At 37.0% G+C, this 18,144-nt stretch overlaps 1 protein-coding gene across 5 annotated transcripts in view; it reads right to left on the bottom strand.

Annotated features, from left to right (window-relative positions):
• Positions 1–18,144, bottom strand: part of LOC138329101 (collagen alpha-1(III) chain-like) — an 86,735-nt gene that overhangs the window by 12,558 nt on the left and 56,033 nt on the right. For 4 of the 5 annotated variants that reach the window (XM_069275845.1, XM_069275847.1, XM_069275846.1 and 1 more), the window contains 2 exons: positions 8,441–8,494; positions 924–1,208 (listed from right to left, as the gene is read on the bottom strand). In XM_069275845.1, coding sequence (XP_069131946.1) covers positions 924–1,113 — 190 coding nt within the window. In that variant the 5' untranslated portion in view covers positions 1,114–1,208; positions 8,441–8,494. Of the gene's footprint in view, positions 1–923; positions 1,209–8,440; positions 8,495–15,827; positions 16,115–18,144 lie in introns of all 5 variants that reach the window. The other variant, XM_069275849.1, reaches the window with a different exon arrangement.

Here is an 18,144-nt window from a genome sequence, read left to right as displayed (position 1 = left end):
GTAGGGTACAAAATCTTACCATGAATTGAATGCAGACTGAAACTACGAAAACCAAGTTTTTTTATTTTAATTTTTGTTACAAACTGATTTGTGGCTTTCACTGCGCAACAATATTGTGAAATGTTAGCCAAATTTGGTTTTTAATTGTTTTTTTTTCCCTAAGCACCCTGGGCGATTATTGGGTCGAATACAGTAATTCAAACTCTTTATTTTAATTGGAATACTCCACTAGTCCTGAATTTTTATCACGATCTAGTGGTTCTTTATGAGGTTTAAATGTATCTGATCATGATTTTTAAGACAAACAAGATTTGTTTCCATTTGAAGGCAATAAGTTCTGTTTCAGACTCTGACAATTTTGAGTGGAAGCTGTTTTGGGGATGGCTAAACTCTGGGTTTGTAATAAGATGTAAATAATTCATCTGATTCTATCATCCCCTCGTTACATGTACAATGGGCTGTGTGATAAACAATGCCAGATCAGTTCTGTTGACGGCCACGTTGGGAGGGTAGCTGTTATCACACTCACGCATTAACACATCAAATTGATTTCCTCGAAAATTCTAACACAGCAAAATTAGCAATTACAATATGCAGTCCATAATTTATCACACATAACAGCTAGCATAGTTCAAAACATGTTTCTCTGCATGTAAATTAAATCTAAATTGTTATAATATCTTTTACTTAAAAGACAACTATCATTGTTATTTCAATAGTTATTTCTGGGAAAAGATTTTGGAGTAAAATTGGTTTTTGGCTGGGGATTTCTTGCTAATCAATTCCAAGTAACGTTGGGATTTTATTCATGATGTTTGAACAGTGTTAACTTTTAGTCATTTTCAGTGACTGCTAACAATAATTTACACATACTTATGTTCACCAACTTTGAAAATGATAGAATTCCAAAATAGTTTTGTTACCTGTTTCACCATTGGTTAACTTGTTGCTAGGGGGCCCTGAGTGGTTGTTAGGGTGGTTGTTTGGCTCAGATGCTGGTTGGCTCTTTGGCTCTTCCTTCACCTCCTCCTTGATGTCCATGTTCTCAGTCTTCATGTTGGTTCCGTTCAAGTCCGAGTTCATCTTGTCTGTTTCCGTAATCATCTCGTACATAAGTGCTGCCAGGATACCCAAGGTCAGCACCTTCTCCCTTCCGGGAGGTCAGAGGTCAACTCTTACTCTAGGTAGATTGAGGGGTTCAAGATATGCTGAAAAACAGAACAAATCTCAGAAATATATATTATAAACATGTGATTACTGATGAGAGTTAACTTAATCCATATCACCAAACCTCGGGGAGTGGCCATTATGAGATATAAGTAGTCAGTGTTTTAGTGTGACTCTTAAATTACATACCACATGATTTGTGTGTTACAACCAACACTGACAGTAACTAAATCTCATTTGTCACCATAATGGAAAGAGTAACCATGACAACTGATTATAGCTCTATCATCAGCTAATGTACCAAGTTCAATTTCCTTACTGCCATTATATATAGTGGTGGTTCATGTTGAAATCCAAACTATAATATATCAGTAAGTGTAAGTATCGCTACAACCATGTTAGCTTTGGTATCCTGCTAAATATAACACCTTCATACTTATTAAACTGTCAGGGGTGAGAATTCTAAGATTCAGAACCATCTCCCCCCCCCCCCCCCCAAAAAAAAAAAATAATAATAATAACATCAAACCCCATACTCCTATTAATTCATTGAATTAAGAAATCCCTGACATCAAACTTAGGATTTGAAATATTCTAAAACAATAACATCCATTTTGTATATTATCAAGTCCTAAACACCATGAGAGGCCTGTGTAATCATAACTTCTAGACATATCTGAAAAAGAATTATTTTAAAGCATAGAAGTGCTGAATAATACCCTATAGAATAACATGAGAATAAGGCTTCTATATGCATCAAAATACCAGGAAGGTATAATAGGGAAAGCTAATTGTGTTAAAAACATTCCATCAATTATTATTTTGCATTTTGAATAGAATGACTTTAGGTGTGTGAGAAACACTCTTGTTTGGCAGAGATATCATTTGTTCCATTAGACCTATAGCAAGTGTGAGGAATAGTTTTGGAGTACTGTGATCTGGTCAGCAAGTGACAGACTCCCAGCTGCTCCAATCATTTATTGATCTCCATCACAAAACTTGTCTCTCACAAGATTTTTATACAAGACATTTTATAGCACAGTAGAGGTTGGTTTTTTTCACTTAAGAACCAGTTACATTGACACTCTATGGCCAAGCATGCCTATATGGTTAATTCATTGATAAGGAAAAGGTTTCTGAACCTTATGGTAATTAAGAAGATGTCATTCAAACAGTCAATTCAATTCCTGTGTATAAGGGTCAACTTTTTATTTGAAATAACTTTGTAGCCTTTCTTTTCAGCATGGTATATGACTATTTTCAGGTCTATCAGGGCTTTCTGGTTATTGAGAAGAAGATTTTCTTACGGAATTATTGATACTAGATAGACAGATATCCGGGGCTTTTAGTTATTTAGAAGTAATTTAAAGATACAAATTAAAACCAACTATAGATGCTGGAAAGATGCAGACACTACATTTATGGGCAAGAGAACAAAAAATCACATTTAAGTTCAATATTTACTTTAAGACATGGTGACATATAGCTGAATATACCAAATCATATAGTTTTATTTTATATGAACACAGAACAATATTTAAGGATTAACTTGAATAGATTTTTTATGTTATGGAGATATAACACAAAAATCTGAGTGTACTCTAAATAAACCGCGAAGCGGTTTATGATGAGAGTACACTCAGATTTTTGTGTTATATCTCCATAACATAAAAAATCTATTCAAATTAATCCTTATAATTCAATTTACTAAAGATAATCTCTTCAACATTTAAAATTCATTTTGGGACTCTTTTGTCTATGAAATTATTACGCCGTCATTTCAGCCAATCAGAAGCAACGTTACAAACGGCGACGCCATTTTTTCCTTTATGGGCTGATAAAGTAAATTGTTAAGCAAATGAAAATGCTCGTAACAAGGAAAATTGAATTATTACTGAATAACTTAACAGGAATTCAAAGAATTCTGAAGCAGGAAATTGTCTGTTATATATCATTAAATATGCAAAAATTATTACCACATGTGATCATCAGTGAATCTGACCTGGAAATTTAAATTTTGCTCTATGTTGTAAATTGATTACCTAATCCATCGACCTTATCCATAAATGAACGTGTTTATTCTGGTCGTCACAAAATTCAGCTTAAAACTGTTAACCATAATTATATAAAAGTTATACAATGATGAGATATTCAAGAGACTAACAGCAAAGAATTAGCAAGATTGACAAACTTTGTTTCAGGTGGTAGTGTTATACATATATAAATATTCCAGATGTTCTAAGACTTCAGCATCTCTAATCTGTGACAAATTAAAGAACAAAAGTGTTATGTTTTATTCGATAATGACACCCTAATTATTCTGAATGATCAATCTAAAGTGAAATAATAAAATCTATAGCTATAACAATGACCTATGTTTACCAATCTCAACTGCAATTTTGAAAACTGCAGGTGACCAAATAAAGAGGACAGCAACATTCTCACACTGCTCAAACTATCTGCACTGACTTAACATCTCGAATGTCACACCGGTAAAATACCAAACACAACTCAGTATGCGTTCTCTAACGTATTATAAAGACACAGATTTACTTAGGATCATCAGAAATTATTCTATAATCAGAAAATGCTAGCTCTACTAAATTTTATGTCAGAGTTAGAATCAAACTTCAGCAGGTCATTAATTGATACTAAAATTACAGTGACGCAGTTGGAGGAAAATCAAACTCTCTGTAGGAGTCAGGGAACTCAAAGTACTAATTACAAGTGACAAATCTGGCCATTTCTAATAAATACTGAATTTCAGGAGAAGGTCAAATAAATTTCTAACAAAATAAACAATATATAGGAAAGGAATAAATAAGCAAGAAGATAGATTGTGTAAATAAGAGACTCGAGATAAAATAATAATCTGATGTCTTAGGTATAATACGTAGTGTTGTATATATAGGAAGAGATTTATATACAATATCAGGGGGAGGGGGGTATATGTAAGAAGAATTTTTTTTTTACATTATCAAGGAGGAAGTTATTTTATAAACAATATCAGGGGAGAAATACGCATTTTCCGACTGCTGGATTCAGTTTATACTAAGTCAATCATCAAATCATTCCTTGATATTTCTGTCTGTGAGTTTTTCGGACTATCCAGATTATCAAGGGTCTGCTGTACAATGGGAGGGTACATAACTATCCTGCTTGGCTGTACATAGACATGTATACTGAGCTTTGATGATCCAACTGTCACTGGGTACCTAGCCTACACAACATGTTTCCTTGTAGATCCAACTGTCACTGGGTACCTAGCCTACACAACATGTTTCCTTGTAGATCCAACTGTCACTGGGTACCTAGCCTACACAACATGTTTCCTTGTAGATCCAACTGTCACTGGGTACCTAGCCTACACAACATGTTTCCTTGTAGAGCCAACTGTCACTGGGTACCTAGCCTACACAACATGTTTCCTTGTAGATCCAACTGTCACTGGGTACCTAGCCTGCACAACATAGATCCAACTGTCACTGGTACCTACCTACACACATGTTTCCTTGTAGAGCCAACTGTCACTGGGTACCTAGCCTACACAACATGTTTCCTTGTAGATCCAACTGTCACTGGGTACCTAGCCTACACAACATGTTTCCTTGTAGATCCAACTGTCACTGGGTACCTAGCCTACACAACATGTTTCCTTGTAGATCCAACTGTCACTGGGTACCTAGCCTACACAACATGTTTCCTTGTAGATCCAACTGTCACTGGGTACCTAGCCTACACAACATGTTTCCTTGTAGATCCAACTGTCACTGGGTACCTAGCCTACACAACATGTTTCCTTGTAGATCCAACTGGCACTGGGTACCTAGCCTACACAACATGTTTTCTTGTAGAGCCAACTGTCACTGGGTACCTAGCCTACACAACATGTTTCCTTGTAGAGCCAACTGTCACTGGGTACCTAGCCTACACAACATGTTTCCTTGTAGATCCAACTGTCACTGGGTACCTAGCCTATACGACATGTTTCCTTGTAGATCCAACTGTCACTGGGTACCTAGCCTACACAACATGTTTCCTTGTAGATCCAACTGTCACTGGGTACCTAGCCTACACAACATGTTTCCTTGTAGATCCAACTGTCACTGGGTACCTAGCCTACACAACATGTTTCCTTGTAGATCCAACTGTCACTGGGTACCTAGCCTACACAACATGTTTCCTTGTAGATCCAACTGTCACTGGGTACCTAGCCTACACAACATGTTTCCTTGTAGATCCAACTGTCACTGGGTACCTAGCCTACACAACATGTTTCCTTGTAGATCCAACTGTCACTGGGTGCCTAGCCTACACAACATGTTTCCTTGTAGAGCAATAAATCCCGACCAAGGAGAAGATGGTTGTACTGTTACAGGATCCATGGACAGCAGGATCACCGAATTGGGGGGAGCTTTGTAACACACAACTAATATCTGGATACAGAAAAAGACTGGCTAAAGATCTTCAAAAAGAATTTTCTAAGATATCCCTCTGAATAGTAGCTCCTTCAACAAACTGTGTTTACATTTCCTGCACATACTGTAGAACGAGAAATATTTGTGGGTATTTTCTTTTGTGGTTTTGAGCTTTTAAAATATTTCTTAGATAGAAATATTTGTGGTTAGTCTATGTAACAATAAGTAGTAATCTTATAAAACATATTTCATTGTTTTCATATTTCTAGTTGTATGTATAGAACAACCATGAAAAACCAGGTTTCTGCACAATGAAAATTTCATGTTATAGAAACAGTATAAGCCTTCTAGTGGTTGTGATGTCAACACAAAAATGTAAGACTATAATCATATTTAAATGAAATCCTTTTCTACTTATCATACTTAAATGACATAATTTTCTATCAAACTCCTGCCCTTCCCTTAACTTCACATCAACCAATGAATTTAGTACATGTATTATGAAATACAAATATTTTCCATAAAATACTATTATTTATGTAGTTTCTTTCGTAATCTCAAAATCCGAATCAAGATCTTTGACTCCACAAACAATTTAAACACAAATTGCCAATGATACACATTATCAAAGAATAGAAAAGTATCATTTGGATCTAATTCAGTAATGTTTCGGAGGTGTTACGACGAAATGTTTTAAACATCAACTATTTAAAACACCTCGATCAATCTGTCTCAATAGAAGGACGGACGACATCAAGCTTCCAATCGTAATTGAAAACTATAGAAACTGCTCAGTGGTGAATGCCTGCTCACCAGAATCTGATCAAAGTATAGTCAAGTTATTGAATGCCTTTTAATGGAGGGATCATTTCTTTATTTTTCAACTCAAAATTGACCCGATGCTCTCCTCCTCTGTAAAATCAATAGCAAGCCGGTTTGAAAGATTATCTACCATAGTAACTCATCTTCCTCTGAAGGTCGTTGGTAAAATGTCTGTTTCTAGTTCTATACTCTGAAGATTGTTGGTAAAATGTCTGTTTCTAGTTCTATACTCTGAAGATTGTTGGTAAAATGTCTGTTTCTAGTTCTATACTCTGAAGACTGTTGGTAAAATGTCTGTTTCTACTCTGAAAGTTGTTGGTAAAATGTCTGTTTCTAGTTCTATACTCTGAAGATTGTTGGTAAAATGTCTGTTTCTAGTTCTATACTCTGAAGATTGTTTCTGTTTCTACTCTAAAGATTGTTGGTAAAATGTCCATTTCTTTCCTGAAAGTTGTTGGTAAAATGTCTACTTGGCTACTGGCCCAGGTGGGTTTCGAACAGCCATAAATATTACATCAAAGCAAGAGACAATATCCAAATCCAGCTAATGGAGAAATAAATAACTACCGATATGATATGAAGCTGACATTGTAGAAATCTGGCTTACAACCTAACCAAAGCTAAAGAGATCATCTCACAGTATTACCTATGTATCAGAAATGATCTATGTCACCTGTTTTACATTGGTAGGTGCAGTACCACTAGGTGAGGTGTGATAATGATGGCACTCTTTACAAAAAATTCTCAGGATGATGGAAATGTGAATGAAGCGTTTCCATAGCAACAGTACTGGCTGGTGTTTGATGACATCACTACTCAATATTATATGTCACCAGAAAATATATTGGCCTTCCACCCAGTACTGAATTATTGTTGTCTTGTAGCTCTGGTGTACCACAATGTGTAATCACGTTCATCTTCATACACTTGTCAACTCAACATCATGTACCATAATTACCCTCTTGTTCAACCTTAAAATGTACAGCAATATTAATTGAATTTTAATATGTAATCCAGTGCACCATTTATACAATTTTCAACATAAAAACATACCAATATACCATTATACCATCTTTTTTTATACAGAACATAGGGTATCTGCAATCCCAACAGCTTCAGATCTAAAGTAGTTGTTTCTTTTTTTTAATTTATTTGGTTACATTTTGAACGATTTTTCCCTTTCAGGGTTTCGAAACATTATAAATACCAATACACTAATTTCAAATGTTAAACATATCAATATACCATTTTTAAAACAGATCATAGGGTATGTTTCTAGATTTCATTTGGTTATTTACTGCCCTGTCAGGCTTCTTCAATAAACATCATACAAACCAATATACCATTATTCAAACAAAATGTGGAGGAAACTATCATATCTACCAGCTGTAAGATTACCTGATGTTCAAAACAATATATACTTGAACCATTTCTGTTCAACCCATTAAAATATATACTTATCATATTACTGTTCTAAATATATGAAGTCAAATTCTATATAAATTATACGGACATCAGACTGAAGCAGCTGAGTGTATTACATACGTTATTGTACTATGTTAATGAAAGATTTATCTACGCGACTAATACAGCTATGTTATATATGTTGTCTAACACACACTCATCTGATTGGAATTTGATATTAAAGTTCATATGTGTGCACATATTGATACAGCTATAATTTCTAACGGCTCAACGAAAACATACAAATAAATGCAGTACTACAATGACCTATGTTAAAAAAAGCCTGGTAAATGACATATCCCCTGAGTAGCCTCCCCTGATACACAAAATCTTCACTGAGTGGTCTCCCCTTATATAATGACATATATCCTCTGAGTAGACTGATGTATCCCTTTGGTTGCCTCCCTTGATGGAGGACAAAGTCCTCTGAGAAGCCTCCCCTGATCGACAGCATAACATATCCCTGAGTAACCTTATACAACATGAAAGGTTTTTTTTGAGAGTTGTGTCCCCCTTTATTTTATTTGATATAATATTGTTTTCTGGCTGATATTGAATATATGGCTTACCAGTGAATCTCTGTAATCATTTCTCTTGGAAGCCATCTTGATATGGTTCTTGTCCTGAAAATACACCAAAATCACAATCATAAGATTTTGTCTTATTTCCACACAAATCGGAACTAAACAAGCCTGGTTATACCTGCATGCATATCCTAATGCAGAGCCACCTTGCCATGTAAACAGGTGTTGTGTGTTATTTGTCATTAGTTTTTAAGAGTTGTAAATCTTAAGCAATTAAGAATAAATGACACAATTTCTGGAAGTTATATACATATATCAACCTGCACCAGAAAAATGATTCTACATTAAGTTGAGAAAAATAGAAGTTACCAGGTGTGTAACTATTCACTTTAGCTATAAGACACAGCAAGCTCATATAAAGCTAGAATTACACTTTCATTCTGAAGAATTAAGACCCAAAAATCTAGCAGTCAAACATAAAAGCATGGTAGTTTTCAGCTATGATGTATTGAAATTAAACTGAAGATGAGATTAAGTATGCTTGAAAATATTTTTGATTTGTGTAAATTGTGACTATATAATAGAAATAGTTTTGATTCGCATTACATTAAATCAATCAATAGAAACATATCAATGTGGCTATATACCCACTGACCCTTTGGTGGTAAGGATGATTGTATCAATACCGTAGAGATAAAGATGATAACCATCTGTGGATGATATTCTGTCACTATAATCTTTTCTCTGTCCTACCCCACACACCCTCTTTATTTCATTAACACCTCTTTTTATCTATCTCCACCATCTTGGAGCCAGAGACCCCTATACCATTTTCCCAATACCAGTTATAAACAGTATATTTCCATGGCCTGTAGAACATTATCTCCTGAACTAATAACGGCTCTACATTAAGATATTCAACTGAGATTTCACTTTCCCTTGACAAATCAGACAAAAATCAATTTTCTTCTTTTTAATAACCATGTTCTCTGATAAATTTGTTATTTTTGTTTCTCTGATTTTTTAATAAAACTACAATAACTGGAAAATAAAAAGACATTGTACACATGACTACAGCCCTGGGCTTGTGTCTTTTGTAGGAACACACGTGCATGCTCCGTCCCTGGGGGATCGGCCCCAATATTGGCCCCATAAAGTCTTCTGCATTATAGGAGCTTGCCTGCTCCTCTATAGCAATCCTAATGGCTCCTTTGGGAATCAAATCAAATATATGACCCAGACTTAAGATTTCAAGGAAATTACAGTCAAACCTTATTAAGTTGAATGATCCAAGGTAAAACTTTAATCAATCAAGTACAGAATTAAGGTACTAGAAACCTAAGTGAAAAGTTTCCTGAATAGTCAGGACTGACAAAACACCTCTTTTCAACTTCAGATTTTTAGCTAATATATACTTTCATTATATTGAGTTGAGTTATTTTACAGCAAGAATGACTTTAAAACACATTAGTAACAGTTAAAGTCTGAAATCTGAACTGCATTCTATAACCAAAATTCACAGGGTTTTGATCTGTATGGCTGGACACAAAGATAATCTGATCTGGTGATAAACAAGAGATCCCAGAGGGATCTTGGCGCCCACCAAAGATTGATCTATGTCTGACAAATGAAAGAGGGATCTTTTCTCTGCTTTTCAAAATTACAATTCTTTTTTCTGCTTTTCAAACTTTAAACTATCAAAATCCAAGATGGTGGTCGCAAAATGCAATAGGCAGAACTAGGGTCCTAGAGGAACCTACATATGATATTTGAGAACAATCCCTTCAATACTTTCTGAGAAATAGCGGTAACTAACTTTAACTATCAAAATCCGAGATGGCCACCGGTCGGCCATCTTGTTGACCGATCAGTCCCAAAATGCAATATGCACAACTGGGGTCCTAGGGGAACCTACATATGAAATTTGAGAACAATCCCTTCAATACTTTCTGAGAAATAGCCGTAACAAACTTTAACTATCAAAATCCAAGATGGCTGCTTGTCAGCCATCTTGTTGACCGATCAGTCCCAAAATGTAATATGCAGAACTAGGGTCCTAGAGGAACCTACATATGAAATTTGAGAACAATCCCTTCAATACTTTCTGAGAAATAGCGGTAACAAACTTTAACTATCAAAATCCAAGATGGCCACCGGTCGGCCATCTTGTTGACCGATCAGTCCCAAAATGCAATATGCACAACTGGGGTCCTAGGGGAACCTACATATGAAATTTGAGAAAGATCCCTTCAGTACTTTCTGAGAATTAGCGGTAACAAACTTTAACTATCAAAATCCAAGATGGCGGCTGGTCGGCCATCTTGTTGACCGATCAGTCCCAAAATGCAATATGCACAACTAGGGTCCTACAGGAACCTACATACGAAATTTGAGAAAGATCCCTTCAATACTTTATGAGAAATAGCGGTAACAAACTTTAACTATCAAAATCCAAGATGGCTGCCTGGCGGCCATCTTGTTGACCGATCAGTCCCAAAATACAATATGCACAACTAGGGTCCTAGGGGAACCTACATATGAAATTTGAGAAAGATCCCTTCAGTGCTTTCTGAGAAAAAGCGGTAACAAACTTTAACTATCAAAATCCAAGATGGCTACCTGGCGGCCATCTTGTTGACCGATCAGTCCCAAAATGCAATATGCACTACTAGGGTCCTAGGGGAACCTACATATGAAATTTGAGAAAGATCCCTTCAGTACTTTCTGAGAAATAGCCGTAACAAACTTTAACTATCAAAATCCAAGATGGCGGCTGGTCGGCCATCTTGTTGACCGATCAGTCCCAAAATGCAATATGCACAACTATGGTCCTAGGGGAACCTACATATGAAATTTGAGAAAGATCCCTTCTGTGCTTTCTGAGAAATAGCGGTAACAAACTTTAACTATCAAAATCCAAGATGGCTACCTGGCAGCCATCTTGTTGACCGATCAGTCCCAAAATGCAATATGCACTACAAGGGTCCTAGGGGAACCTACATATCAAATTTGAGAAAGATCCCTTCAGTACTTTCTGAGAATTAGCCGTAACAAACTTTAACTATCAAAATCCAAGATGGCGACTGGTCGGCCATCTTGTTGACCGATCAGTCCCAAAATGCAATATGCACAACTAGGGTCCTAGGGGAACCTACATATGAAATTTGAGAAAGATCCCTTCAGTACTTTCTGAGAAATAGCGGTAACAAACTTTAACTATCAAAATCCAAGATGGCTGCCTGGCGGCCATCTTGTTGACCGATCAGTCCCAAAATACAATATGCACAACTAGGGTCCTAGGGGAACCTACATATGAAATTTGAGACAGATCCCTTCAGTACTTTTAGAGAAATAGCAGTAACAAGAATTGTTAACGGACGGACGGACGGACGGACGGAAGGACGGACGGACGGACGGACGGACGGAAGGACGGACGGACGACGGACCACGGACGAAAGGCGATTTGAATAGCCCACCATCTTATGATGGTGGGCTAAAAAGAGGACATTTAACATGAAAATAGACCACAGTAATGTTGTAAGTTTGACTGGATTATCCTAGATTATGGAATCACTCTCCCTCCAGTCAACTATACACGCACCGCCATTTAATGCTAATACAATTACTATTTCAGCTAAATGTTTACAAAGTCATTTCCCCAAGCTTGGCCTATTTAAACAGATCCTGCACATCAAAGCTGAAGAGTTCTTGAATGTATTCTATGTCCTAAACAAAGCTTTAAGTTATCACGGGATTTAAGCAACTCAATGAGGTTTAAATCAGCAGTGCTTAATTTCTGATTTCTCTTTTCTTTGTTGTTTTTTAAAAACCATTTACATGATTCTTATTTTAGCATGAGGAACATAGGTTAGCATACCTGTCGCCATATTCTGAGTGATTGATATAGATTCTCTTCTCCTGTCTGTTTTGCACAGGCAAACAAAGGTTCAGGTATTGATCCTCAACTGATATAAGTGATGATTGTCAGATTAATTTTCAATCAGCTTGAATGTTTAGCTTCACTGATACATATGTAAAATGTACATGTTTTAAACAGTAAAATGTCTGAATGACATACATTAATGTCACAACCCACACATATCAAATATGTAGATACTAGGGGTCATGGATACATGGATATACTAGAGGTCATGGACACATGCAGACACTAGAGGTCATGGACACATGTAGACACTAGAGGTCATGGACACATGTAGATACTAGATGTCATGGACACATGTACACACTAGAGGTCATGGACACATGTAGACACTAGATGTCATGGACACATGTACACACTAGAGGTCATGGACACATGTAGATACTAGATGTCATGGACACATGTACACACTAGAGGTCATGGAAACATGTGGACACTAGATGCCATGGACACACATAGACACTAGCTATACAGAGGTCATGGGTACATGTGACACTATAGCAGTCATGGACACATGTAGACACTAGAGGTCATGGACACATGTAGACACTAGGAGTCATGGACACATGTAGACACTAGAGGTCATGGACACATGTAGACACTAGAGGTCATAGGTACATGTAGACACTAGAGGCCATGGGCACATGTAGACACTAGGGGTCATGGACACATGTAGAAACTAGATGCCATGGACACACAGACACTAGCTATATAGAGGTCATGGGTACATGTGACACTATAGCAGTCATGGACACATGTAGACACTAGAGGTCATGGACACATGTGGACACTAGAGGTCATAGGTACATGTAGACACTAGAGGTCATGGACACATGTAGACACTAGGGGTCATGGATACATGTAGACATTAGAGGTCATGGACACATGTAGACACTAGAGGTCATGGACACATGTAGACATTAGAGGTCATGGACACATGTAGACACTAGAGGTCATGAACACATGTAGACATTAGAGGTCATGGACACATGTAGACACTAGAGGTCATGGACACATGTAGACACTAGAGGTCATGGACACATGTAGACACTAGGGGTCATGGACACATGTAGACACTAGGGGTCATGGACACATGTAGACACTAGAGGTCATGGACACATGTAGACACTAGGGGTCATGGACACATGTAGACACTAGATGTCATAGGTACATGTAGACACTAGAGGTAATGGATACATGTAGATACTAGAGGTCATAGGTACATGTAGACACTAGAGATAATGGATACATGTAGATACTAGAGGTCATAGGTACATGTAGACACTAGAGGTAATGGATACATATAGATACTAGAGGTCATGGACACCTGTTGACACTAAAAGTCATGGACACATGTAGACACTAGAGGTTATGGATACATGTAGACACTAGAGGTTATGGACACATGTAGACACTAGAGGTCATGGACACATGCAGACACTAGAGGTCATAGGTACATGTAGACACAAGAGGTCATGGACACATGTAGACACTAGTGATCATGGATACATGTAGACACTAGTGATCATGGATACATGTAGACACTAGAGGTCATGGACACATGTACACACTAGAGGTCATGGCCACATGTACACACTAGAGGTCATGGATACATGTAGACACAAGGGGTCATGGATACATGTGGACACTAGAGGTCATGGATATATGTAGACACTAGAGGTCATGGATACATGTAGACACTAGGGTCATGGACACATGTAGACAATAGGGTTCATGGACACATGTAGTCACTAGTGGTCATGGATACATGTAGACACTAGGGGTCATGGAAACATGTAGACACTAGGGGTCATGGAAACATGTAGACACTAGGGGTCATGGATACATGTAGACATTAGGGGTCATGGACACATGTAGACACTAGAGGTCATGGATACATGTACACATTAGGGGTCATGGATACATGTAGACACTAAGGGTCATTGACACATGTAGACAATAGGCCTCATGGACACATGTAGTCACTAGGGGTCATGGATACATGTAGACACTAGGGGTCATGGAAACATGTAGACACTAGGGGTCATGGATACATGTAGACATTAGGGGTCATGGACACATGTAGACACTAGGGGTCATGGAAACATGTAGACACTAGGGGTCATGGATACATGTAGACACTAGGGGTCATGGACACATGTAGACACTAGGGGTCATGGAAACATGTAGACACTAGGGGTCATGGATACATGTAGACATTAGGGGTCATGGACACATGTAGACACTAGGGGTCATGGACACATGTAGACACTAGGGGTCATGGACACATGTAGACACTAGGGGTCATGGATACATGTAGACACTAGAGGTCATGGACACATGTAGACATTAGAGGTCATAGGTACATGTAGACACTAGGGGTCATGGATACATGTAGACACTAGAGGTCATGGACACATGTAGACATTAGAGGTCATAGGTACATGTAGACACTAGGGATCATGGATACATGTAGACACTAGGGGTCATAGACACATGTAGACATTAGAGGTCATAGGTACATGTAGACACTAGGGGTCATGGATACATGTAGACACTAGGGGTCATGGACACACGTAGACACAATAAGTCAATAATAAACAGCTACTTTTACTCTGAACACTTAGTTTTCAGTTATTATATAGCTTAATGTTGCAGTAACCATTTAATTGATCTTTTCATTTTTTGATAATTAGCATTTGTACTGCCATCTTTATTTGACAAATAAACAGATTTTGGAATGTTAAGAAGACCTAAACAAGAATTGATGGCTATCACAATGACTATGACACAAATTAAAGCACACTTGGAAAATATTAGAATTGTACTGAAATAATTTAAATGTCCTACTTTTATTAATACTTGATCAAATTTGTACAAGAGTACATATCACAATCATCATTGAAATCTCACATATAAACTAGAGCCTTGTTGTTATTGTGAAGGCGCATTGATTTGTGTACATGTTAAGTATTGGGGTAATAAATGTTTACATTAGATATGTATAGGTATACCATTATGTAGACACCAGGTTTACATATCAACATCACTGACTACCAATGATACACAGATTACACAGGTAACACACAGGTAAAAATAACAGGTGAGCATACCTCGACTGATCATTATCAACAGTAGGTAATCACAGACTAGTTTACTCATCGTTCCTGATATTTATTCTGGTTAGCTGTTGACCATTTGACAACAGTGACAGAATACACCAGAAGACTACAGTGAGCTTGACGGAATCCTTTAATGATAATCTTAGTCCATGACTGATGTCAGTTGACAGTTAAGTTAGATACTGACAGAGAACCATCATCAGGACATCACAACGCAGCGATTTCAGACAGTTAGATATCAATATAATCACCTCTCAATCATAACAACATCAGAGAAAACAGAGCCAATGTAACCCGACAGTTGTAATTCAATCAATTAGGTCATTTGTTTGTATGGAGATAAATAAACCCTGATACGAGGTAAGCCTACCTGCAGAAGAGGGCAGTATGTCCAAGGCCATGGCCTGCGCCTGTAGCCGTCCAAACCTGTGTTTACATCGGCCATGTGTCGAGCCCGGTGTGGTGACATACATCACTACTAGCCATGCAATGTTAGCGATGAGGAGATGGTAGTAGGACCGAGGCACACTCAGCCACAATGTAGCATGTCATACGGTTTGCCAGCTCGCGTGGTAGACTTGCTGCCTGCCCGATCCTAATGGCCTGATCAATACCGCTATAATGCACTATCTTTTTCAGTGTTTGTTGATCTGTCTACTGTAGGATCCAACACCCAAATACCACGTTAGTCAGTCTAGGGGAGCTAACTCTTACTATCTTACATTAAAACATGGTTAAGTTAAAAGGAAAAGATCGATGTACACAAACTTTTTTTCTGAGAAATAAATATGGTTGATATATCTATATGACTGATGTTATCAGGAAGTTTCGTACAGCTGAGTGGAATCTGACAAGTATTAGGGTATATATAGCAGGTACAACAGCTGGTCATCTGTGGGAAATCTATGGTATAATGACATCTAGGTATTGTAGTTATTTTACAGTTGATTTCAGCGAAACTGATGTTTCAGACACCAACAGGGACTTCAAGCCTTACTGAATCAGTTAATGCAATCCGTACATTATACCAGCAACTGTGATACACACTGTAATACACACATTAAATTAGGTATATAGCTTTTTGTCAATGATGACAATCTGTTAGTACAACATACAATAAGATCTATTTGTTCCTGTTTGAATATCAGAGGTAAATCTTGTGCTATTCTTCAAATTGTTTTCTGATAAAATATTGGTTAATCTTACAGAGCTGCTAGCAGATTTCTAGTGTTGTCACAGTGAACCAAATCACTTTAAATATATTTAAACTGTATAGCATTGTCATCATTACCAGCAAGAGTTCAGTAGAGATATTCTGTTGGCCCAGTCTGAATAGGCCATAATAAACTATAACAGTGGCCATAGTTGCCAGTAAAAGTCTATAGTCAAGTGGAGATATTTTGTTTGAATAGTTCTTACAGTTTTGTTGGCCTTGTTTGAATAGTTCTTAGTTTTGTTGACCTTGTCTGAATAGTTATTACAGTTTTGTTGGCCTTATGTCTGAATAGTTATTACAGTTTTGTTGGCCTAATGTCTGAATAGTTCTTACAGTTTTGTTGGCCTTGTCTAAATAGTTCTTACAGTTTTGTTGGCCTTGTCTAAATAGTTCTTACAGTTTTGTTGGCCTAATGTCTGAATAGTTATAACAGTTTTGTTGGCCTTGTCCAAATAGTTCTTACTGTTTTGTTGGCCTAATGTCTGAATAGCTATAACAGTTTTGTTGGCCTTGTCTAAATAGCTCTTACAGTTTTGTTGGCCTTGTCTAAATAGTTCTTACAGTTTTGTTGGCCTAATGTCTGAATAACAGTTTTGTTGGCCTTGTCTAAATAGTTCTTACTGTTTTGTTGGCCTAATGTCTGAATAGTTCTTACAGTGTTGTTGGCCTAATGTCTGAATAGTTTTTACAGTTTTGTTGGCCTAATGTCTGAATGGCTATTACAGTTTTGTTGGCCTAATATCTGAATAGTTATTACAGTTTTGTTGGCATAATGTCTAAATAGTTATTACAGTTTTGTTGGCCTAATGTCTGAATAGTTATTACAGTTTTGTTGGCCTAATGTCTGAATAGTTCTTACAGTTTTGTTGGCCTAATGTCTGAATAGTTATTACAGTTTTGTTGGCCTAATGTCTGAATAGTTATTACAGTTTTGTTGGCCTAATGTCTGAATAGTTATTACAGTTTTCTTGGCCTTGTCTGAATAGTTAATACAGTTTTGTTGGCCTTGTCTGAATAGTTAATACAGTTTTGTTGGCCTTGTCTGAATAGTTATTTCAGTTTTGTTGGCCTAATGTCTGAATAGTTATTACAGTTTTCTTGGCCTTGTCTGAATAGTTAATACAGTTTTGTTGGCCTTGTCTGAATAGTTAATACAGTTTTGTTGGCCTTGTCTGAATAGTTCTTACAGTTTTGTTAGCCTAATGTCTGAATAGTTCTTACAGTTTTGTTGGCTTTGTCTGAATAGTTATTACAGTTTTGTTGGCCTAATGTCTGAATAGTTAATACAGTTTTGTTGGCCTAATGTCTGAATAGTTATTACAGTTTTCTTGGCCTTGTCTGAATAGTTAATACAGTTTTGTTGGCCTTGTCTGAATAGTTAATACAGTTTTGTTGGCCTTGTCTGAATAGTTATTTCAGTTTTGTTGGCCTAATGTCTGAATAGTTATTACAGTTTTGTTGGCCTAATGTC

The sequence above is a fragment of the Argopecten irradians genome, chromosome 8 (assembly GCF_041381155.1).
Source record: "Argopecten irradians isolate NY chromosome 8, Ai_NY, whole genome shotgun sequence".
Lineage (NCBI taxonomy): Eukaryota > Metazoa > Mollusca > Bivalvia > Pectinida > Pectinidae > Argopecten > Argopecten irradians.
The sequence above is the reverse complement of the archived record's forward strand: the minus strand, read 5'-3'. Positions and strand labels throughout refer to the sequence as shown.